General features: G+C 51.2%; 2 protein-coding genes across 2 annotated transcripts; both read left to right on the top strand.

Moving 5' to 3' along the window:
- Positions 1–1,534: 1,534 nt before the first annotated feature.
- Positions 1,535–4,903, top strand: SAPIO_CDS10480 (Peptidase M16 inactive domain-containing protein; the record flags this gene model as incomplete). The annotated part of the gene is made up of 3 exons (XM_016784064.1): positions 1,535–2,331; positions 2,417–4,643; positions 4,727–4,903. 3 exons carry the CDS (start codon positions 1,535–1,537, stop codon positions 4,901–4,903), a joined length of 3,201 nt encoding a protein of 1,066 aa, XP_016638893.1.
- An 810-nt stretch (positions 4,904–5,713) lies between these two features.
- On the top strand, positions 5,714–10,592 carry SAPIO_CDS10479 (uncharacterized protein; the record flags this gene model as incomplete). The annotated part of the gene is made up of 5 exons (XM_016784062.1): positions 5,714–5,926; positions 5,982–6,368; positions 6,442–8,397; positions 8,671–10,235; positions 10,445–10,592. The coding sequence occupies 5 exons, from the start codon at positions 5,714–5,716 to the stop codon at positions 10,590–10,592; spliced, it is 4,269 nt and encodes a 1,422-aa protein (XP_016638892.1).
- Positions 10,593–15,603: the final 5,011 nt, after the last annotated feature.

Raw genomic sequence — 15,603 nt, 5'->3', positions numbered from 1 at the left:
AAGAGAGCTCATGGTAGCAGACTAATGCGAAGGCGAAAGCACCATTGTTTAAGGGTACTAGCCACTGTGGCTTGTGAATTAATCAGTCAGCAGAAGTACGAATGCAAGTATGTGGTTGGAGTTGCCGGGGGCGAGGGGCTGAAGGCATGGATGGGCACGGACCAGATTGATTCTTCGGACAAATGATATCACAAGGCAGATATGACATGTGGAATGAAACACTGATTGTTCTTTCTCTGAGGTTTCAACAGCCTGACCCAACTCTCAAGAATGTGACATGTCTCCCAATCTAACTGCTTGTACAATATCCTGCATATTGTGTGGCAGCCTGATGGCGCTCTGCAGGAGCTAGCCTTGCTCGCAGATGTGCACATGGGCTTACCTCGCTGGCGGATGCTGATGCTGATGCTGATGCTGACGCTGACGTCCTTCATGCCTGCCTTCAACGTTGTGTCCAAGGATGTTGATTTGAAGTCGAAGATTCGTTGCAGGCTTCAGGCTTCCATCTTGGTGGGGTCAAACCTTGGACCTGACTAACAGAACGGTACCTCTGTGAGTACTTGGCAGTGTGGAAAGTAGGGTTGAGATCTAAGAAGAGACGGATAACGGCAACAACCAGCAAGTACAACTAACAATAATATTATTTCCGTTTTTTACGGTTTTTTACGGCAACGTTACTATGTAAAGTGAGCAAACATAGATGCACCCATGCTCAATCTATCGACGCTCCCTTGAAATACAGAATAAACCCATGTCCTGTCGCCTGGGCTTGAGATGTGTGTTCCCTACCTGCATCAATGCATTGTGTCAATGTGGGCTTGCAAACTAATATTTTGTGGGTTGTGCAGAAACATTGAAACTACCCCGCCTCGCTCGTACTTGTCAAACTTAGCAGTAAAGTTGAGCTTTGTGCCTGGGCTCTGGTTAACTCGAGTCTCCCTCCTTCCCTTCGACCAATTGTTGGTTTATACTTTGTAGATTTCTTTGAGACAGAAAAGGCAGAAAAGGCAATCACACTGAATGTGAGCATTGTTGTTGGCGTTTACGCAGTAACGTAATACAGTTAGAGATTGCAAATCCCCGGAGCTTTGGCAGCAGGCAATCAAAATAGTCCAAGTCCTGCACCTAATGCAAACTGAGCTTTCGGAACGGGAGGAAACTAAATACGGATGTCTTTGTCTGCTTACGTCCACTCTCGTTGGTTCCTGGTTCAATTGTCGCTGCAAGGGAGCCCAGTGCTCGACGTACTTGATATCGTCAAATTCCCAACTTGCCCCTCCTTCTTTCATAGAGGTTTCTCTCTCCTCTTCTGCTCTCATCTTCTCCTCTTCCTTTTTGCTCTTCCCTCTCCAATCCTCCGAGACTTTGAACGCGGGGCAACTGTACAGGGACGAAACGGCAGGACGAGGCGCTGACTAGTGCCGACTCCATTCCTCACCTTCAGGCACAAAGTAGCTTGGCTCACCGGACTAGAGATTACGCACATCTCCTCCATCATTGCCCAGGTGTTGTCTGCAACAGAAGAACGAGCATAATGCCTGCAGAAAAGGCAGCCAGCAATGATGATGCTGCCCCGCAGCTACCCGAGGCCATAGGCCACCTCAAGCAGAAGCTAAGCTTCAAGACTGACTATGCACCGAGTCGCATTACTCAGTACGTCTCCGAAAGGAGCGGCATGCAAGTCTTCGTCGCCGATCGGAAGGGTCCCAAGGTCGTTGGAAACTTTGCTCTTGCCACCGAAATCTTCGATGACTCCGGTGCCCCTCACACACTTGAGCATCTCGTCTTCATGGGCTCCAAGAACTACCACTGGAAAGGCCTCCTCGATAAGCTAGCGTCGCGTGCCTACAGTTCAACCAATGCTTGGACGGCTACCGACCACACGGCCTATCTTCTGGACTCGACGGGCTGGGATGGTTTTGCTCAGATTCTGCCTTTGTACCTCGAGCACGTCCTCGTCCCCCTCTTGACTGACGAGGCTTGCACCACTGAAGTATGGCATGTTGATGGCGAGGGCAACGATGCCGGTGTTGTGTACTCGGAGATGCAGGCGGTTCAGTATCGAAGTTCGGAGCTCTTGGACATTGCCGCCCGTCGCCTTTTATACCCCGAGAGCGTGGGCTACCGCTACGAGACTGGCGGTATGATGGAAGCTTTGAGGGTTCTTACGCCGGACAGAATCCGAGAATTTCACCGCGAGATGTACCAACCCCGAAATCTCTGCGTCATCGTCGTTGGTGATGTTGATCATTTGAACTTGCTCGAGATTCTAGAGCAGTTCGAGGAGAGCATCAAGGAGCACATCCCGCCCCTGGATAGTCCCTTCAAAAGGTAAGTTTTGATACTAATTTAGATCGAGTTTTATTTTATTGTAAACACTCTACTGGGACGCCAGACAGTCTAACGTTATCCCCAGGCCCTGGATCGAGTCCACCCAACCTCCACAGCTTACGGAAACCAGGATCGAAACGGTGGAATTCCCCGAGGAGGATCTCTCTATGGGCGAACTTACCATGGCCTATTTTGGTCCCAAGTACATCGACCTTGTAGAATCTACTGCCGTCCAGGTCGTTCTAACCTACCTCTGTGGCTCTTCGGCGTCCATTCTTGAGAACACCATTGTCGAGAAGGAGAAGCTTGCAAGCGTGATCCAATATTACACTGATAACCGGCCTGACATTGTCATCTGGATTCAAGCTTCTGGTGTCGAGACCGAAAACCTCGAAAAGGTTGAGAAGAGGATCGTTGATCTATTGGAGGAGGTCGTTTCCAAGCCACTCGATATGGACTACATGAAGGCGTGCTTTGACAGGGAGATCCGCCAAATCAAATTCCACGCCGAGGAATCCTACAATTTCTTCTCCAGCAGCATTCTAGACGACTACCTCTTCGGCAATAGGGACGGCTCTACTCTCAAAACTATGGAGACCCTAAACGAGTACGAGGTGCTGCGAGAGTGGACCGAAGAGCAGTGGAGGGGCTTCATCAAGAAGTGGCTCGTCGACGCTCACCACGTCTCAGTCTTGGGCAAGCCCTCTGAGAAGTTAGCTTCGAGACTCAAGGAGGAGGAGACGGCAAGGCTTGCGAAGCGGAAAGAAGAGCTTGGCGAAGAAGGACTTGCAGAACTTGCGAAGCGACTCGAGGACGCGAAGGCCAAGAATGACGTGCGCATCCCCCCCGAGGTTATCGCCAAATGGGAGGTTCCAAGCACCGAGTCCATCCACTTTATCAAGTCGACTACGGCTCGCGCAGGAAAGGCCCGAGAACTCGAAACCTTTGACAACAAGGCGCAGGCCATTATTGATCAGAGCGATAAGGCAAAGTTCCCTCTGTTCCTTCAATTCGAGCATGTACCTAGCAACTTTGTTCACATCACCATATACAGTGGCACAAAACGCATCCCGATCGAGCTCAAGCCTCTATTCCCCATCTTCAACGAAGCATTCTTCAATACGCATGCCACACACAAGGGCAAAGAAATGACGTTTGAAGAAGTGGTTGTTGAACTCGAGAAGGAGACCATCAGCTATCATATTGGTTCTTCGCGGCAACTTGGCGACCCCGACGGGTCTGGCATCATCTTTGCCATTGAACCGGAAAAGTACGAGACTGTCATTGAGTGGATAAAGACGCTCATGTTCCATGCTAGCATTGATGAGCAGAGGCTCAAGGCCATCATCAGCAAACTCCTCGCTGATGTTCCCGAATCCAAGCGTGAAGGCCAACTCATGGCTAACGAGGTTGTCCTGGCTCACCATTTCGAAGCCGACACGATGACATTGGCTAAGAGAACCTTGGTCAGAGCCGTGTTTCTTAAGCGCCTTAAGAAGCTTCTTGAGGCGGACCCGCAGAAGGTGGTGGACTGGGTCAAAACGGTCTACCGTAGCGTGTTTGTGTCTGGTAATATCCGTATCCTTGTGACAGGCGACGTTGCAAAGATTCCTAACCCAGTTGCGGTGTGGGATATCATTGGCAAAGAGCTTGCCGCCGACGGCAGCGAATGCGGCCGAATGGAGCCCATTCCCCTCATGGACGCGTGTCTGTCGGATGAGGGCAAGAACCCCGGAAACGTCGGCGCCGTCATCATTCCGATGGCGACACTGGACACTTCCTTCAGCGTATCCACAGCTAAGGGCCTATCCTCTCTCCACGACCCCCGATTTCCCGCTCTCCTGGTTGCCATCGCTTACCTCGAAACGGTCGAGGGCCCTCTATGGAAAGCCGTCCGCGGTCACGGATTCGCCTACGGCTCCTATTTCGGCCGAGACATCGAGACCGGCCTGATCCACTACAAGGTGTACCGCTCCCCCTGCGCCACAAAGGCCATCGCCGCGTCGCAGGAGGCGATCCGCGAGATCGCCGAGGGCGACGTGCCGATCGACCACCACTTCATGGAGGCGGCGGTGTCGCAGATCGTCATGATGTTCGCTGCCGAGGAGAGCACGATGGCGGCGGCGGCGCTGCAGAGTTTCCTGCTCGGCGTCGTGAGGGAACTGCCACTCGATTGGACGGAGAAGGTGCTCGCGCAGGTAAGGGCCGTTACGCCGGAGGAGATGAAGGCATCGATGAGAGAGGTTATATTGCCTATTTTTGAGCCGGGGAAGAGTAATGTTGTCATTACTTGTGCTCATCTTTTGAAGGATGTGAGTTTCTCTCTCTCTCTCTCTCTCTCTCTTCCTGCGTTAGGTTTATGACGAAATCATGTTAACGAACTTTTTTTCTCCAGGACATTGAGAAGGCGTTGGTTGAGGTTGGCTATAAGACGGAGGTCGAGACTTTATCGCATTTCTACGAGGCGTATGGACTGGAGGGGGAAGATGCGGAAGAGACGGAGGACGAGGATGAGGATGAGGATGAGGAGGGTTCTGAGTATGGCTCAGACGACGAATCCGTGGAGGATTAGAGGGAAGTGGAAGTGGAAGTTAATGGGGATAGCTGACGGGGAGACCTGGGATTTCGAAACAGAGAATAGGTTCACAATAGATGCAAGCATGGAGGCAAATGGATTCATTCCATCCGAATTCAGGTTACGTGGTCATGACCTTTATCTTGTCCTCTGGGTCGATACCATTACTCGGAGCCTTTTGTGATATCCTGTGCCGAAACCTTCTTCGCTCGTTTGTCTTCGGGATTCCGTCAAGTCTAATCGTCTCGGGATAAAACAACTAAGACACAGCACATACAAGCGGCCGACGCCTCGCTGAGCAGGCTCAATGCCAGGACCAGCGTGCGGCTGTGCCCGTCGGCTACTATTGGATTTAGCCCACTACGCCAAAAATGAGCGACATACCACTCTGTGTAGTGGATGCCCGAAATTGGAGCTAAATCCGTTGTTTCTTTATGCGTAGAGAAGGCTTGTCACGAAGCTCGGAATCAATGTGAAGGTGGTATCCCATCCTCCGATGCTGGCCAAGCCGCTCTGGGCATCCTTATACTTCCCTCAGTACCTCGGTAGACATCAATTGGATGAGAGCGAACGCGAGCGCTGTACCAGGCTGAGAGCCCACGGGCGCGATTGGCGAAAGGGATGCGGCTTGCAGAGCCTGGCCAATCTCGCAGGAAGCGGGGGTTCGTCTCCTTGGCTCCCTCGCGATGCCTGCTGCGAAGAGAACTCGGCTCTTCACCGCCGACAATCACCACATTCCCCCAACTTTGGCTGGCTGTACCCTTACCTCTGCGTTACGAACTCGACCGCAAAATCACGAAGCCGATCATGAAGCCGCTGAAGGAGAGGCTCAAAAAGTTTCGGAAGGGGAGGTCTTGCCCCGCCAATGTTAGCTCGAACGATGACGCCGCGGAACCTGCATCGGGCGTTACGTCATCAGTGCCTGTCTTCTCTCAAATTCCAAGTCTTGGGGAGCCTCCTCAAACTCAACCTCGCATCCAGTTCACGCGATCAGAAGACCAAGAACAGAACCCCAAAGCTGTGTGACTACCTTATCCGACTCCTATCCTATCAAGCTAATTATTTCCTCCCGCAGAACCAAAATCGCCCCTCGCCCAAAACCGACGACACTAGCAGTCTGGCCAGCCAGCTCTGGACCCAGGCATACGACGAGGTCAAAAGTGATAACGAGAAGTTGGTGGATGAATACGAAACTATTATCTTGCGCACCGCTTTCCAAGATGAGTCTACTCTACAGGATGAGGGTGCCAGAGACTGCCAAATCGGCGTTGCCCAGAAACGGACACGAATGGTCCAAGCAGTTGAGGCCGGCTTAAAGAAGACCGAGGAAGAGGCCGCCCTGAAGCAGCAGGTACAGGAAGGTATACGCATCGTGACCTCAGTGAAAGAATTCGTAGGAAAAGCGCTCAAGAACGCCCCGGAAGCAGCGGCTGCCTGGGGCGGGGTGTGCTTGTTGTTGCAGGTAGGCTTTCGTCTTTCGTCTTTCGTCTTTCGAATGTCGATGCGGCCCATCGACCTTACTAACTTTTATATAGGTCCTTGAAAACCCAATCAACGAGGCAACTGCAAATCGAAGTGGCATCTCTTACGTTGTTTCAAGGATGGACTGGTATTGGGAATTGTCAAATCTTCTTGACAAACCCCACGGAACGCAAACCTCGCTGCGGGGCGAACTGGAGAAGCACATCATCTCCCTCTACAAAGCGTTCCTGACATACCAAATGAAGAGCGTCTGCTCTTACTACCGAAACCGAATTGCCGGATTTCTTCGCGACGTAATTAAGCTTGACGACTGGGAAGGCACCGTGAAGTCTATCAAAGATGCCGAGCAAGTCATCCAGCAGGACATTGACAAATATAGCAGCGAGGATATCAAGCAATCGCTCAGGGACATCGCCAAGCACGCAAACACCCAGTGCGAATCCCTTGAAAGCCTTTGCGCGAAGCAGGAGGCCTGGCGACAAGACGACAAGAATGTGAAATGCCTTTCCGACCTGCGGCTAACTGATCCTCGCCTTGATAAAGAGCGCATTGAGGATACGAAGGGGGGTCTATTCAAAGGCGCCTCCAACTGGATTCTTGGCCACGAAGATTTCCGAAAATGGATCGAAGACGATAACGTCAATCTATTGTGGATCAGGGGCGACCCAGGAAAGGGCAAGACAATGCTTCTAATGACTATCGTCGACGAGCTAGAGCGGAAGATATCAAAGACCAGCACACTCGCCTACTTCTTCTGCCAAGGCACAGATGAGAAGCTTAACAATGCTACTACTGTTGTGAGGGGCTTGGTATATATGCTCGCATATAAGTGTCCGAACCTCATCACGCACCTTCAGAGAGACTATGATCGTGCGGGACGCGGGCTTTTCGAGGATGGCAATGCATTCTACGCATTGTCAGGTATCCTAGAACGAATGCTCGGCGATGCCAGCCTTGGCAAAGTTCTAATTGCAGTCGACGCCCTTGACGAATGCATCGTGGATCAAGATCGCCTCCTAAAGCTCATCCTCCGCACAACCAGGTCTCGAGCTAGATGGGTTGTCTCCAGCCGAAATAAGGACGAGATTGATTATGGTCTCCAGGGCGCTTCGGGAACTAAATTATCCTTGGAAATCACGGAGAACGCAGAGCAGGTGGCTGACGCAGTCAACAAGTTCATCGATCATAAAACCTCAGAGCTGCCGGTGCTGCGAGATGACGAGAAGAAAAGAAACATAGTGCGGGATGTCATACGCAGGAAGGCAGACGGCACATTCCTCTGGGTTGCCCTTGTTACTGAAGAGCTTAGCAAAGCACAACCTTGGCGTGTACAACAAGTTGTTGAGGGCATCCCTAGCGGCTTAAACGGCCTCTATGATCGCATGATTTCCCAGATCGAGACGTCAGCGGGGAGCGAATGGGATCTTTGTCAACCTGTGCTAGCAACAGTGGTGTTGGCCCGTCGACCTCTCACTCTTGCTGAGCTAGGCATCTTATCGGGACTACCTCCGGAAATCTCGGATAATCCGGCGTACGTTCGACTCGTCGTCGCCTCCTGTGGCTCCTTCCTCACAGTCAAGGGCCAATCCGTATATGTCATTCACCAGTCAGCCAAAGACTATTTATCCTCGAAAGCTAGCGTTTGTCCTGACGGCAAAGAGGCAATGCACTATGCTCTCCATTTCCGGTCAATTCAGGCCCTATCAAGCCGTCCGCTGCAACGGAACATCTACGCCATCCCACAGCTCGGTCAATTCACCGATGATGTCAAAATACCAACGCCGGACCCATTAGCCGCCTTGCGCTACTGTTGCGTTCACTGGATCAATCATCTCTGTGAAGCATTCTCAAAAGGCAGTGGTAGCAAGCACAGACATCATCTCGGTGACGATGGCCCAATTTTCTGCTTCCTTGAGGGCCATTTCCTTCACTGGCTAGAGGCGACAAGCCTCATACAAGCTATGCCCGAAGCTATCCTCTCAGTGAAAAGTTTGAGGAACTTACTCAGGGTTAGTCAAGTTCCGATATAATTACATTTAAAATAAAACTAATTAGCATAGGAACAATCACCCCAATCCAAGCTATCTCACTTTATCCACGATGCATATCGATTCATTCGACACAATCAGTGGATAATTGAGAACGCCCCTCTTCAGACATATACGTCAGCCTTACTCTTCAGCCCAACCCAGAGTTTAGTCCGTAGCATGTTCAAGCATGAGGAACCATCATGGGTTACTACTAAGCCAACTCTCGAGAGTACATGGAGCCCGTGTTTACAGACCCTCGGAGGCCATAGCTATTCGGTCAGCTCGGTAGCGTTTTCGCACGATTCCAAGCTCGTGGCTTCAGCATCCCACTGTACTGTTAAGATTTGGGATGTGGAAACGGGAGGCCAGGTCCGCACCCTCGAGGGCCATAGTGATAAGGTCACTTCAGTAACATTCTCGCACGATTCCAAGCTCGCGATTTCAGTATCCCGCTCGACTGCTAAGATCTGGGATGTGGAAACGGGAGGCGAAGTCCGTAGCCTTATGAGTTACATCGAGAAGGTAGCGTTCTCACACGATTCCAAGCTTGTGGCTTCAGCATCCGGCTGTACTGTTAAGATCTGGGATGTGAATACGGGCGGCGAGGTCTGCACCCTCGCGGGCCATAGTGATAAGGTCACATCAGTAGCATTCTCGCACGATTCCAAGCTCGTGGCTTCAGGATCCTATGACCGAACTGTTAAGATCTGGGATGTGGAAACCGCAGGTGGTGAGGGAACAAGGGGCGTGGTCCGCACCCTCAAGGGCTATAACCATCAGGTTATATCAGTAGCGTTCTCGCATGATTCCAAACTTGTGGCTTCAGCATCCGATGATGGTGCTGTTAAGATCTGGGATGTGGAAGCGGGCAATGGGGTCAACCTCACCACCCTTAAGGGCCATGGCTATTGGACCCAGTCGCTAGCCTTCTCACAGGATTTCAAGCTCGTGGCTTCAGCATCCCAGCGCACTATTAAGATCTGGGGTTTGGACACGGGCAATGGAGTTAACCTTACCACCCTCGAGGGCCATGGCGATCAGGTCACATCAGTAGCGTTCTCACACGATTCCAAGCTCGTGGCTTCAGCATCCTATGACCGTACTGTTAAGATCTGGGATATCGAAGCGAGTGATAATGTTGTCGACCTTACCACCCTCGAGGGCCATGGCGATCAGGTCACATCAGTAGTGTTCTCGCCTAATTCTAAGCTCCTAGCTTCAGCATCTTATAACGGTACTATTAAGATCTGGGATGTGGAAACTGCAGAAGATGAGGTCTGCACCCTCAAGGGCCATGGCTATGGGCTCATGTCGGTAGCGTTCTCGCCTGATTCCAAGCTCATGGCTTCGGCATCTCGCCTTACTCTCAAGATTTGGGATATGGGAATTGCAGGTGGTGAGGTCTGCACCCTCGAGGACTATGGGTATAACGATTACATTACACCGGTAGCGTTCTCTCACGATTCTAAGCTTGTGGCTTCAGCATCCGGCTATACTGTTAAGATCTGGGATGTGAATACGGGCGGCGAGGTCTGCATGCTCGTGGGCCATAGTGATAAGGTCACGTCACTAGCGTTCTCGCACAATTCCAAGCTTGTAGCTTCAGCATCTGATGACCATACTGTTAAGATCTGGGATATGGAAACGGGAGTTGAGATCCGCACCCTCAAGGGCCATTCCGATGGGGTCACATCGGTAGCGTTCTCGCACGATTCCAAATTGGTTGCTTCAGCATCTTATGGTGATATTAAGATCTGGGGTGTGGAAACCACTAGGGAAACCACTAGTGATGAGGTCTACACTCGCGAGATTCCTAGGTGGGTCTTCCCACTGGACATAATATCATTTCGCGCCAGTTCCTCGCATCTTATCACGAATATTGGTTATATAGGATTAGGCCATAGTTCCTATCCCTTCACCTCAACCCCAGCCCTCGGTGGTTCCTTTCAAACCCCCCAAGCCGAAACGCAGTCTCTAATGCTAGGAGCGCATTGTGACGGCTATAGCTTAACTCCCGAATCTTCAGTTGGACAATGGATCAGCTGGAATGGATCACCAGCACTTTGGCTGCCCCCAGATTACCAGCCATTGTGCTCGGCTGTGTCACGGATGAAGGTGGTGGTCGGCTGCGGTTCCGGGAGGGTCGTTATATTGAGGTTTTCCGGAGCACCTAGGCTTATATGAAATTTATTCTCATTTTTTCCTTCTTGGAACTTCGGGCTGTGGAGACGTAATGACGACGAGGGTAGATACTTTTGGACACAAAGAGACAAGGATGTAAGCAAATATAGGCCACGACGGGTCACTGCGGGTTATCATAGATGACGAGCACCTACCCGTAGCCATAGTAACTTCTAAATTAAGTCTTTTGCCGGACTTACTAGGATATCTGGAGTGGCACTCTATGGATTGACGGTGCATGATTCTTGAAATAGCCTACGAAGTAGGTGCTGCAACTTTACGTCCTTACACCTCAAGTAACAGCGCTCAGTCCCCTGAAGCGTTGTGCGGCATGCTCCAGGCCTTCTGGATGACCGTCGTCAAGGTCGTTGTTTCTCATAGTATGTTGAGACTACCAAGACGTGCGCTCTTTAACGATAAGCCGCTTATCACCGATGCAGTCTACACATTGCCGCTCATCCATTAGCAGCCGGAAGTGGTTTCGGGGAAGGGGTAAGAGAAGGCCTGGTATGCTGCTATTCCACGTCTCTGATAGGGGTGCTGCTTGGGTTCTATACAGGATATGGAGAGACTGGGTAGACTCTCGCTTGCTTTATGCTTACTTTATAGAGTAGTTGAAGGATCGATATAACTGTAAGCCTTAGGTTGAGATATTCATTGTGACATCCTGAAGCTGGAAGTGGGTAAAAGGCTGAGCCTGCTCAGGAATCCGAAGGCTCTCTTCACCCCTGCCTCGCCGGGTCCTTGTCTCTCGATATCCTCGGCCAAGAGGTATAGAAGGAACACATATGGTGGCCGTTTGCAACCCTGCCCTCCCACGCATTGTGGCCTTGGGATTTGGTATTGTCACCTTTTTGAGCTTGGCCTATTTATCATCGGGTACTATATCTTTTATAGCCTGGGGATCGTGAGTGAGGCTGATCTGGGCGAAGAGCTGAGAGAGTTAATCTCCAAGCTCTTCTGTAAGGACGGTGTTTTGTATATGGTCTTCACTGGGATAGGCTTCAATAAAGGTGAAGAAGCTGGGGCCATGACTCGTGATCCGATCAAGATCGGGATTGAGGTACGCTTCCTGAAGCAGAGCCGGTCGGACATTACAGGATCCAGGATCAATTTCACGCGGGAAGAAAACCAAAAGACAGTCCAAGAATCCCCGGTCAAGTTGCTATCTTTAACGGATAAGAGTGGAATAGACAGTTAGGGCGGGTTATCAGCGCGCCCCTATGGTGCAGGTACCGCACCGCCTTGGGGAGGATGTTGCGTGCTGTCTTCCCAGGGGTTCTCTCTTAGATTCGCGAGCATTAAAGTGGACCAGGGAAGTCTTTCTTTTACCGCTTTGAGGAGGAAGACACGAAATTGTATTGGAAGCCGTCGAGCTGTTGTTCAGAGGGGACGATAGGCCAGTGAGGTTCTGGCACGGAAACAAGATGGGAAAAGAACAGGAGGGCGAAGGCGAAGGCCAGGGCGTTGCCGCCCATCTAATGAGGAATGGAATATCCATTTTTGTCGGGTTTGATGGGGGCAGAAAATAGCTTTAAAGGAGTACACAGGTAAAGGAGAAGTCACTGCCCGCGCCGGAGTGGATGTCCATGCTTGAACATTGGTGCTTGATGGTGTACTAGTACCTCAAATTGAAGACATCTTCGGAAGCTCGATACTCTTCAAATCCCCACCCACCTGAACATCGACTAGCCTCTCTGCCCCCTTTGTCAGGGTGAATCAACCGTTGGAGACTTCGTAGGCGGAAGCCTCGTTCGGCTCGAGTTCGCAAAACACTGATCCATGCTCGTAGCTCGCCATAGCCTGCCTAAGATTGGATGCTTCGAAGTCGCATTGGGGATCAGGATTCGGTTATATCCTATTCTACATCTTCATCTCAAAATCCTCCAGCGCAAGGAGCTTCTTCACTACAGTCACCGACATGAGGACGGCGGGATCTATTAAAGTCCTATGGAAGACGAGACATTGCTTGAAACTCTCCTCTTCATCAAGCTTGAGGAGATAGTGAGCAGGCACTGGTTCCTCGTACTAGGGTGTCCCACGGGAATCCATGGCTTTTGGTCGTATCTTGTCTTCTTGTTACGGGAACGACGGTCCTCACGATATATACTAGTTACCTGAGTCAAAGCGCTATTTAATACGGCTAGAGAGGTGTGAATGAAGGAGGGAGTCTACAGCTCATGCTGTAATCGGCTCGTGCATGCTGCGGTGCGAGGCGAGCGGCGGGATCCAATGTATCGCATCACACAAAGTCCCCCCGCCGTTCCGCTTGGGTCTTTAGAGCTCAGGCTCAGCGTGCAGCGGTTGCCAGGGAAAAGGAGGGGGAGGGGGGGAGACTCTAGGTCGTTAGATTCCTCATCTTGATTGTTCGGTAGGGGCTAGAGTTATTATTACGTCCTTGTCGATGCTAGCGCAGTGATGGAAAGGGCAGCTTCATACGGCAACCTTTGTGAGTATCCTATATGAGTATTCGATGAATCATTGGAGCTGAGAGTACCCCAGTACAATCCGTGAATCACAGCACCCGCCCTCAGCGCCGAGGTCGAGGGAGTAACCAAGCGGGCAAAGGGGTAAGGGGCATGGGAGGATTTCTCGATATTAGCAGGGCGTGAATGGAAACGGAGACTGTTGCATACTAAGTACGAAGCAGGGAGAAATATGAAAAGTGACGGGAGAGGCACGCTACTGCGCAATGGTTATTGCGGTCTGGTGAGTCGTCAGTCCGATATTAGCTGTTGGCCGAGAAGGAGAGGACGAGAGGGGAGGGGAGAGAGCAGCTCTCCTGCCGCTTCCCCGTCCGAATCGGCGCTCGCTACATTGCAACAGTAACTGCAACTGCAACTGCACTAGACCGCTTCACGATCTAGATCCGGGACATGGCGTGGACAGGCACCGAGGACACAGTTACTTGGGACGCTTGACGTGAGAGCTCGGCTCCAAATGTCCTTGGTACGGGGAGAGATGATGGCATCTTGTATCGTGTGGTGTGCCATCTGTTGCCAACTAGCGAGCCCTAATACCTAATAATTGGTGGAGGTCGAGGGGGTCGGGACTCGAGAGGGGATGTCTCCTGTCCACGGGGGCGGCCAGGGAAAGCCTGCTCCTCACGGTCAAAATTATGAGGATATTGAACTAGGTTCGGAAGCCAGGAACGATCAATGGGGTGATTTCAGATGAGGGAAATCAGCTCAAACTACGGAGTGTGTTGGGTCCTTGGATGATCTCGGAAAGGGACAATTGGACGATAGTGTCCGCAAGTTAGTTTGTTGTGCCTGGGATGATGACTTCGAAATAAACTACTACTTCGTAAAGTTGGTGTGGCGTGGCATGGGCTCAATGTTAACCAGACCCCGTACTCCGTACTGGCTCAAGCTTTTTTTTTTTTCGAGCTTCCACTGAGGTCTCGGTCCGTTGCATTTGTCTGGAGCCCCGCCAATCGACCTTTCAGAGCTCGCTGCCATTGACCATTCAATTGTTCCCCTCCATTTGATCTCACCCCGCCACGACCAGCCCACTCGGGTGCCCTCTTTCCACGCACTAGCTCAGAAACATCAAGGAAATACTTCGTAATTGGCTCTGATTCAGACTCGGGGACTTTAGGGACCTCGAATTTGCATTTTCCATTTCGCCCTTGCCGAGCACGGCACACAGGCACACAGGTGAGGCGCTGTCAAATGGGCGGTGACATGGCGTTGGGTTGATCAATAGTGGACTTCGGAGGTTCAGATGCTGAATTATTAAGTAGTTTTCGTCCCGTTACACTTGATCCTGCATTCATCGAAGCTTTGCTCCTTTTCTTCATTAGATTACCAAGTGATCAAGTGTTTATTATTGAAGCGACTACTTCGTAGTGATGCCCGTGATACCCGTGATACCTGTGATACCTGGATGAGATGGTGTCCAGTCCATTGCCCGGTTTGTTTCTCGAGTCATTACTTCGTATACTTCGCAGTTGTACAGCATCGGTTGAATCAATCATCTCTGGCCGCTCCTTCTTGAACCTGACGGTGGCCCGGTACTTTGTCCGTTTCCAGCAATTGATGCAGCAAGTTCCCAATCATTGTCATTCTGTTCCTGCCCCTTGCGAAATTGCCCAATCCGCTTGCTGCAACACAGGTTCGAACTGGTCATTGAGGTACAAGTACAAACACTTTGTCCATTGACTCGACGACCTTGCCCCACTTGCACTTCAACTGCTGTACTCGTCGTATTTGTCAGTGAGCACTGCCGGGTTTGACGAAGCATGACAAGTACCTTGTATTGCACATATGTACATGTACCGTACCCATGCACGCCACTGCAACAGTGTTCTGTTCCTTCCAGATCTTTTGCAGCACAGTGGAGCACAGAATTTCCAAAATAGAAAGTGCAGAGCGAAAAAAAAAAAAAAAATTGTGAGGGAGGGGCAAAAAACAATAAAAGGCAGCACGACCCACTACAACGACCTCGTCCATCCACCTCCCGCACTGAGCTTACCGCACCTCAGCCCTTCATATTTCCAATTGTCCAAGACCACACACATTCTCCTCTCTCCAGAAGACCTTGCCGTCTCGCCCCGATCGCATCATCTCTCTTGAGATATTTAGAAACAACACCGACCCTCGACCTTTCCCCCTTTTGACCTGCGGCTTCTCGCATCTTGAATGTCTGCCGACGATCAACGTCTGCAACGATAAAATCGATTCGACTCCGCCTTTGGTCGTTCTCAAAGGCGCCATATCCACCACGGCTCTCGAGGCCGTAGATTTCGTCAGTGACCAAGATTTCAGCGTTCGCAAAACCTTCCATATCATCAACTTTCTTCCTCCCCCCGCCGATTCTGAAGTCGCCCCGTAAGCGTCTCGACATTCCGCTCTTCGAGTCTTCTCCCTTGCAACACCAGTCCCCCTTGTTTCCCAACAACCACCAGCTGCCGCATAGGACGACTCCTGAGGTTCTTCCTCTCACCGAGGAAGAGTCGAGGAGGCCGCGCAAGTTTGCCGAGGGTTCATCTGTTTCCTACCG

Source organism: Scedosporium apiospermum (genome assembly GCF_000732125.1).
Source record: "Scedosporium apiospermum strain IHEM 14462 chromosome Unknown SEQ_SAPIO_0165, whole genome shotgun sequence".
Classification (NCBI taxonomy): domain Eukaryota; kingdom Fungi; phylum Ascomycota; class Sordariomycetes; order Microascales; family Microascaceae; genus Scedosporium; species Scedosporium apiospermum.
Note: the sequence above shows the minus strand (reverse complement) of the source record. Positions and strands in the feature narration are given on the sequence as shown.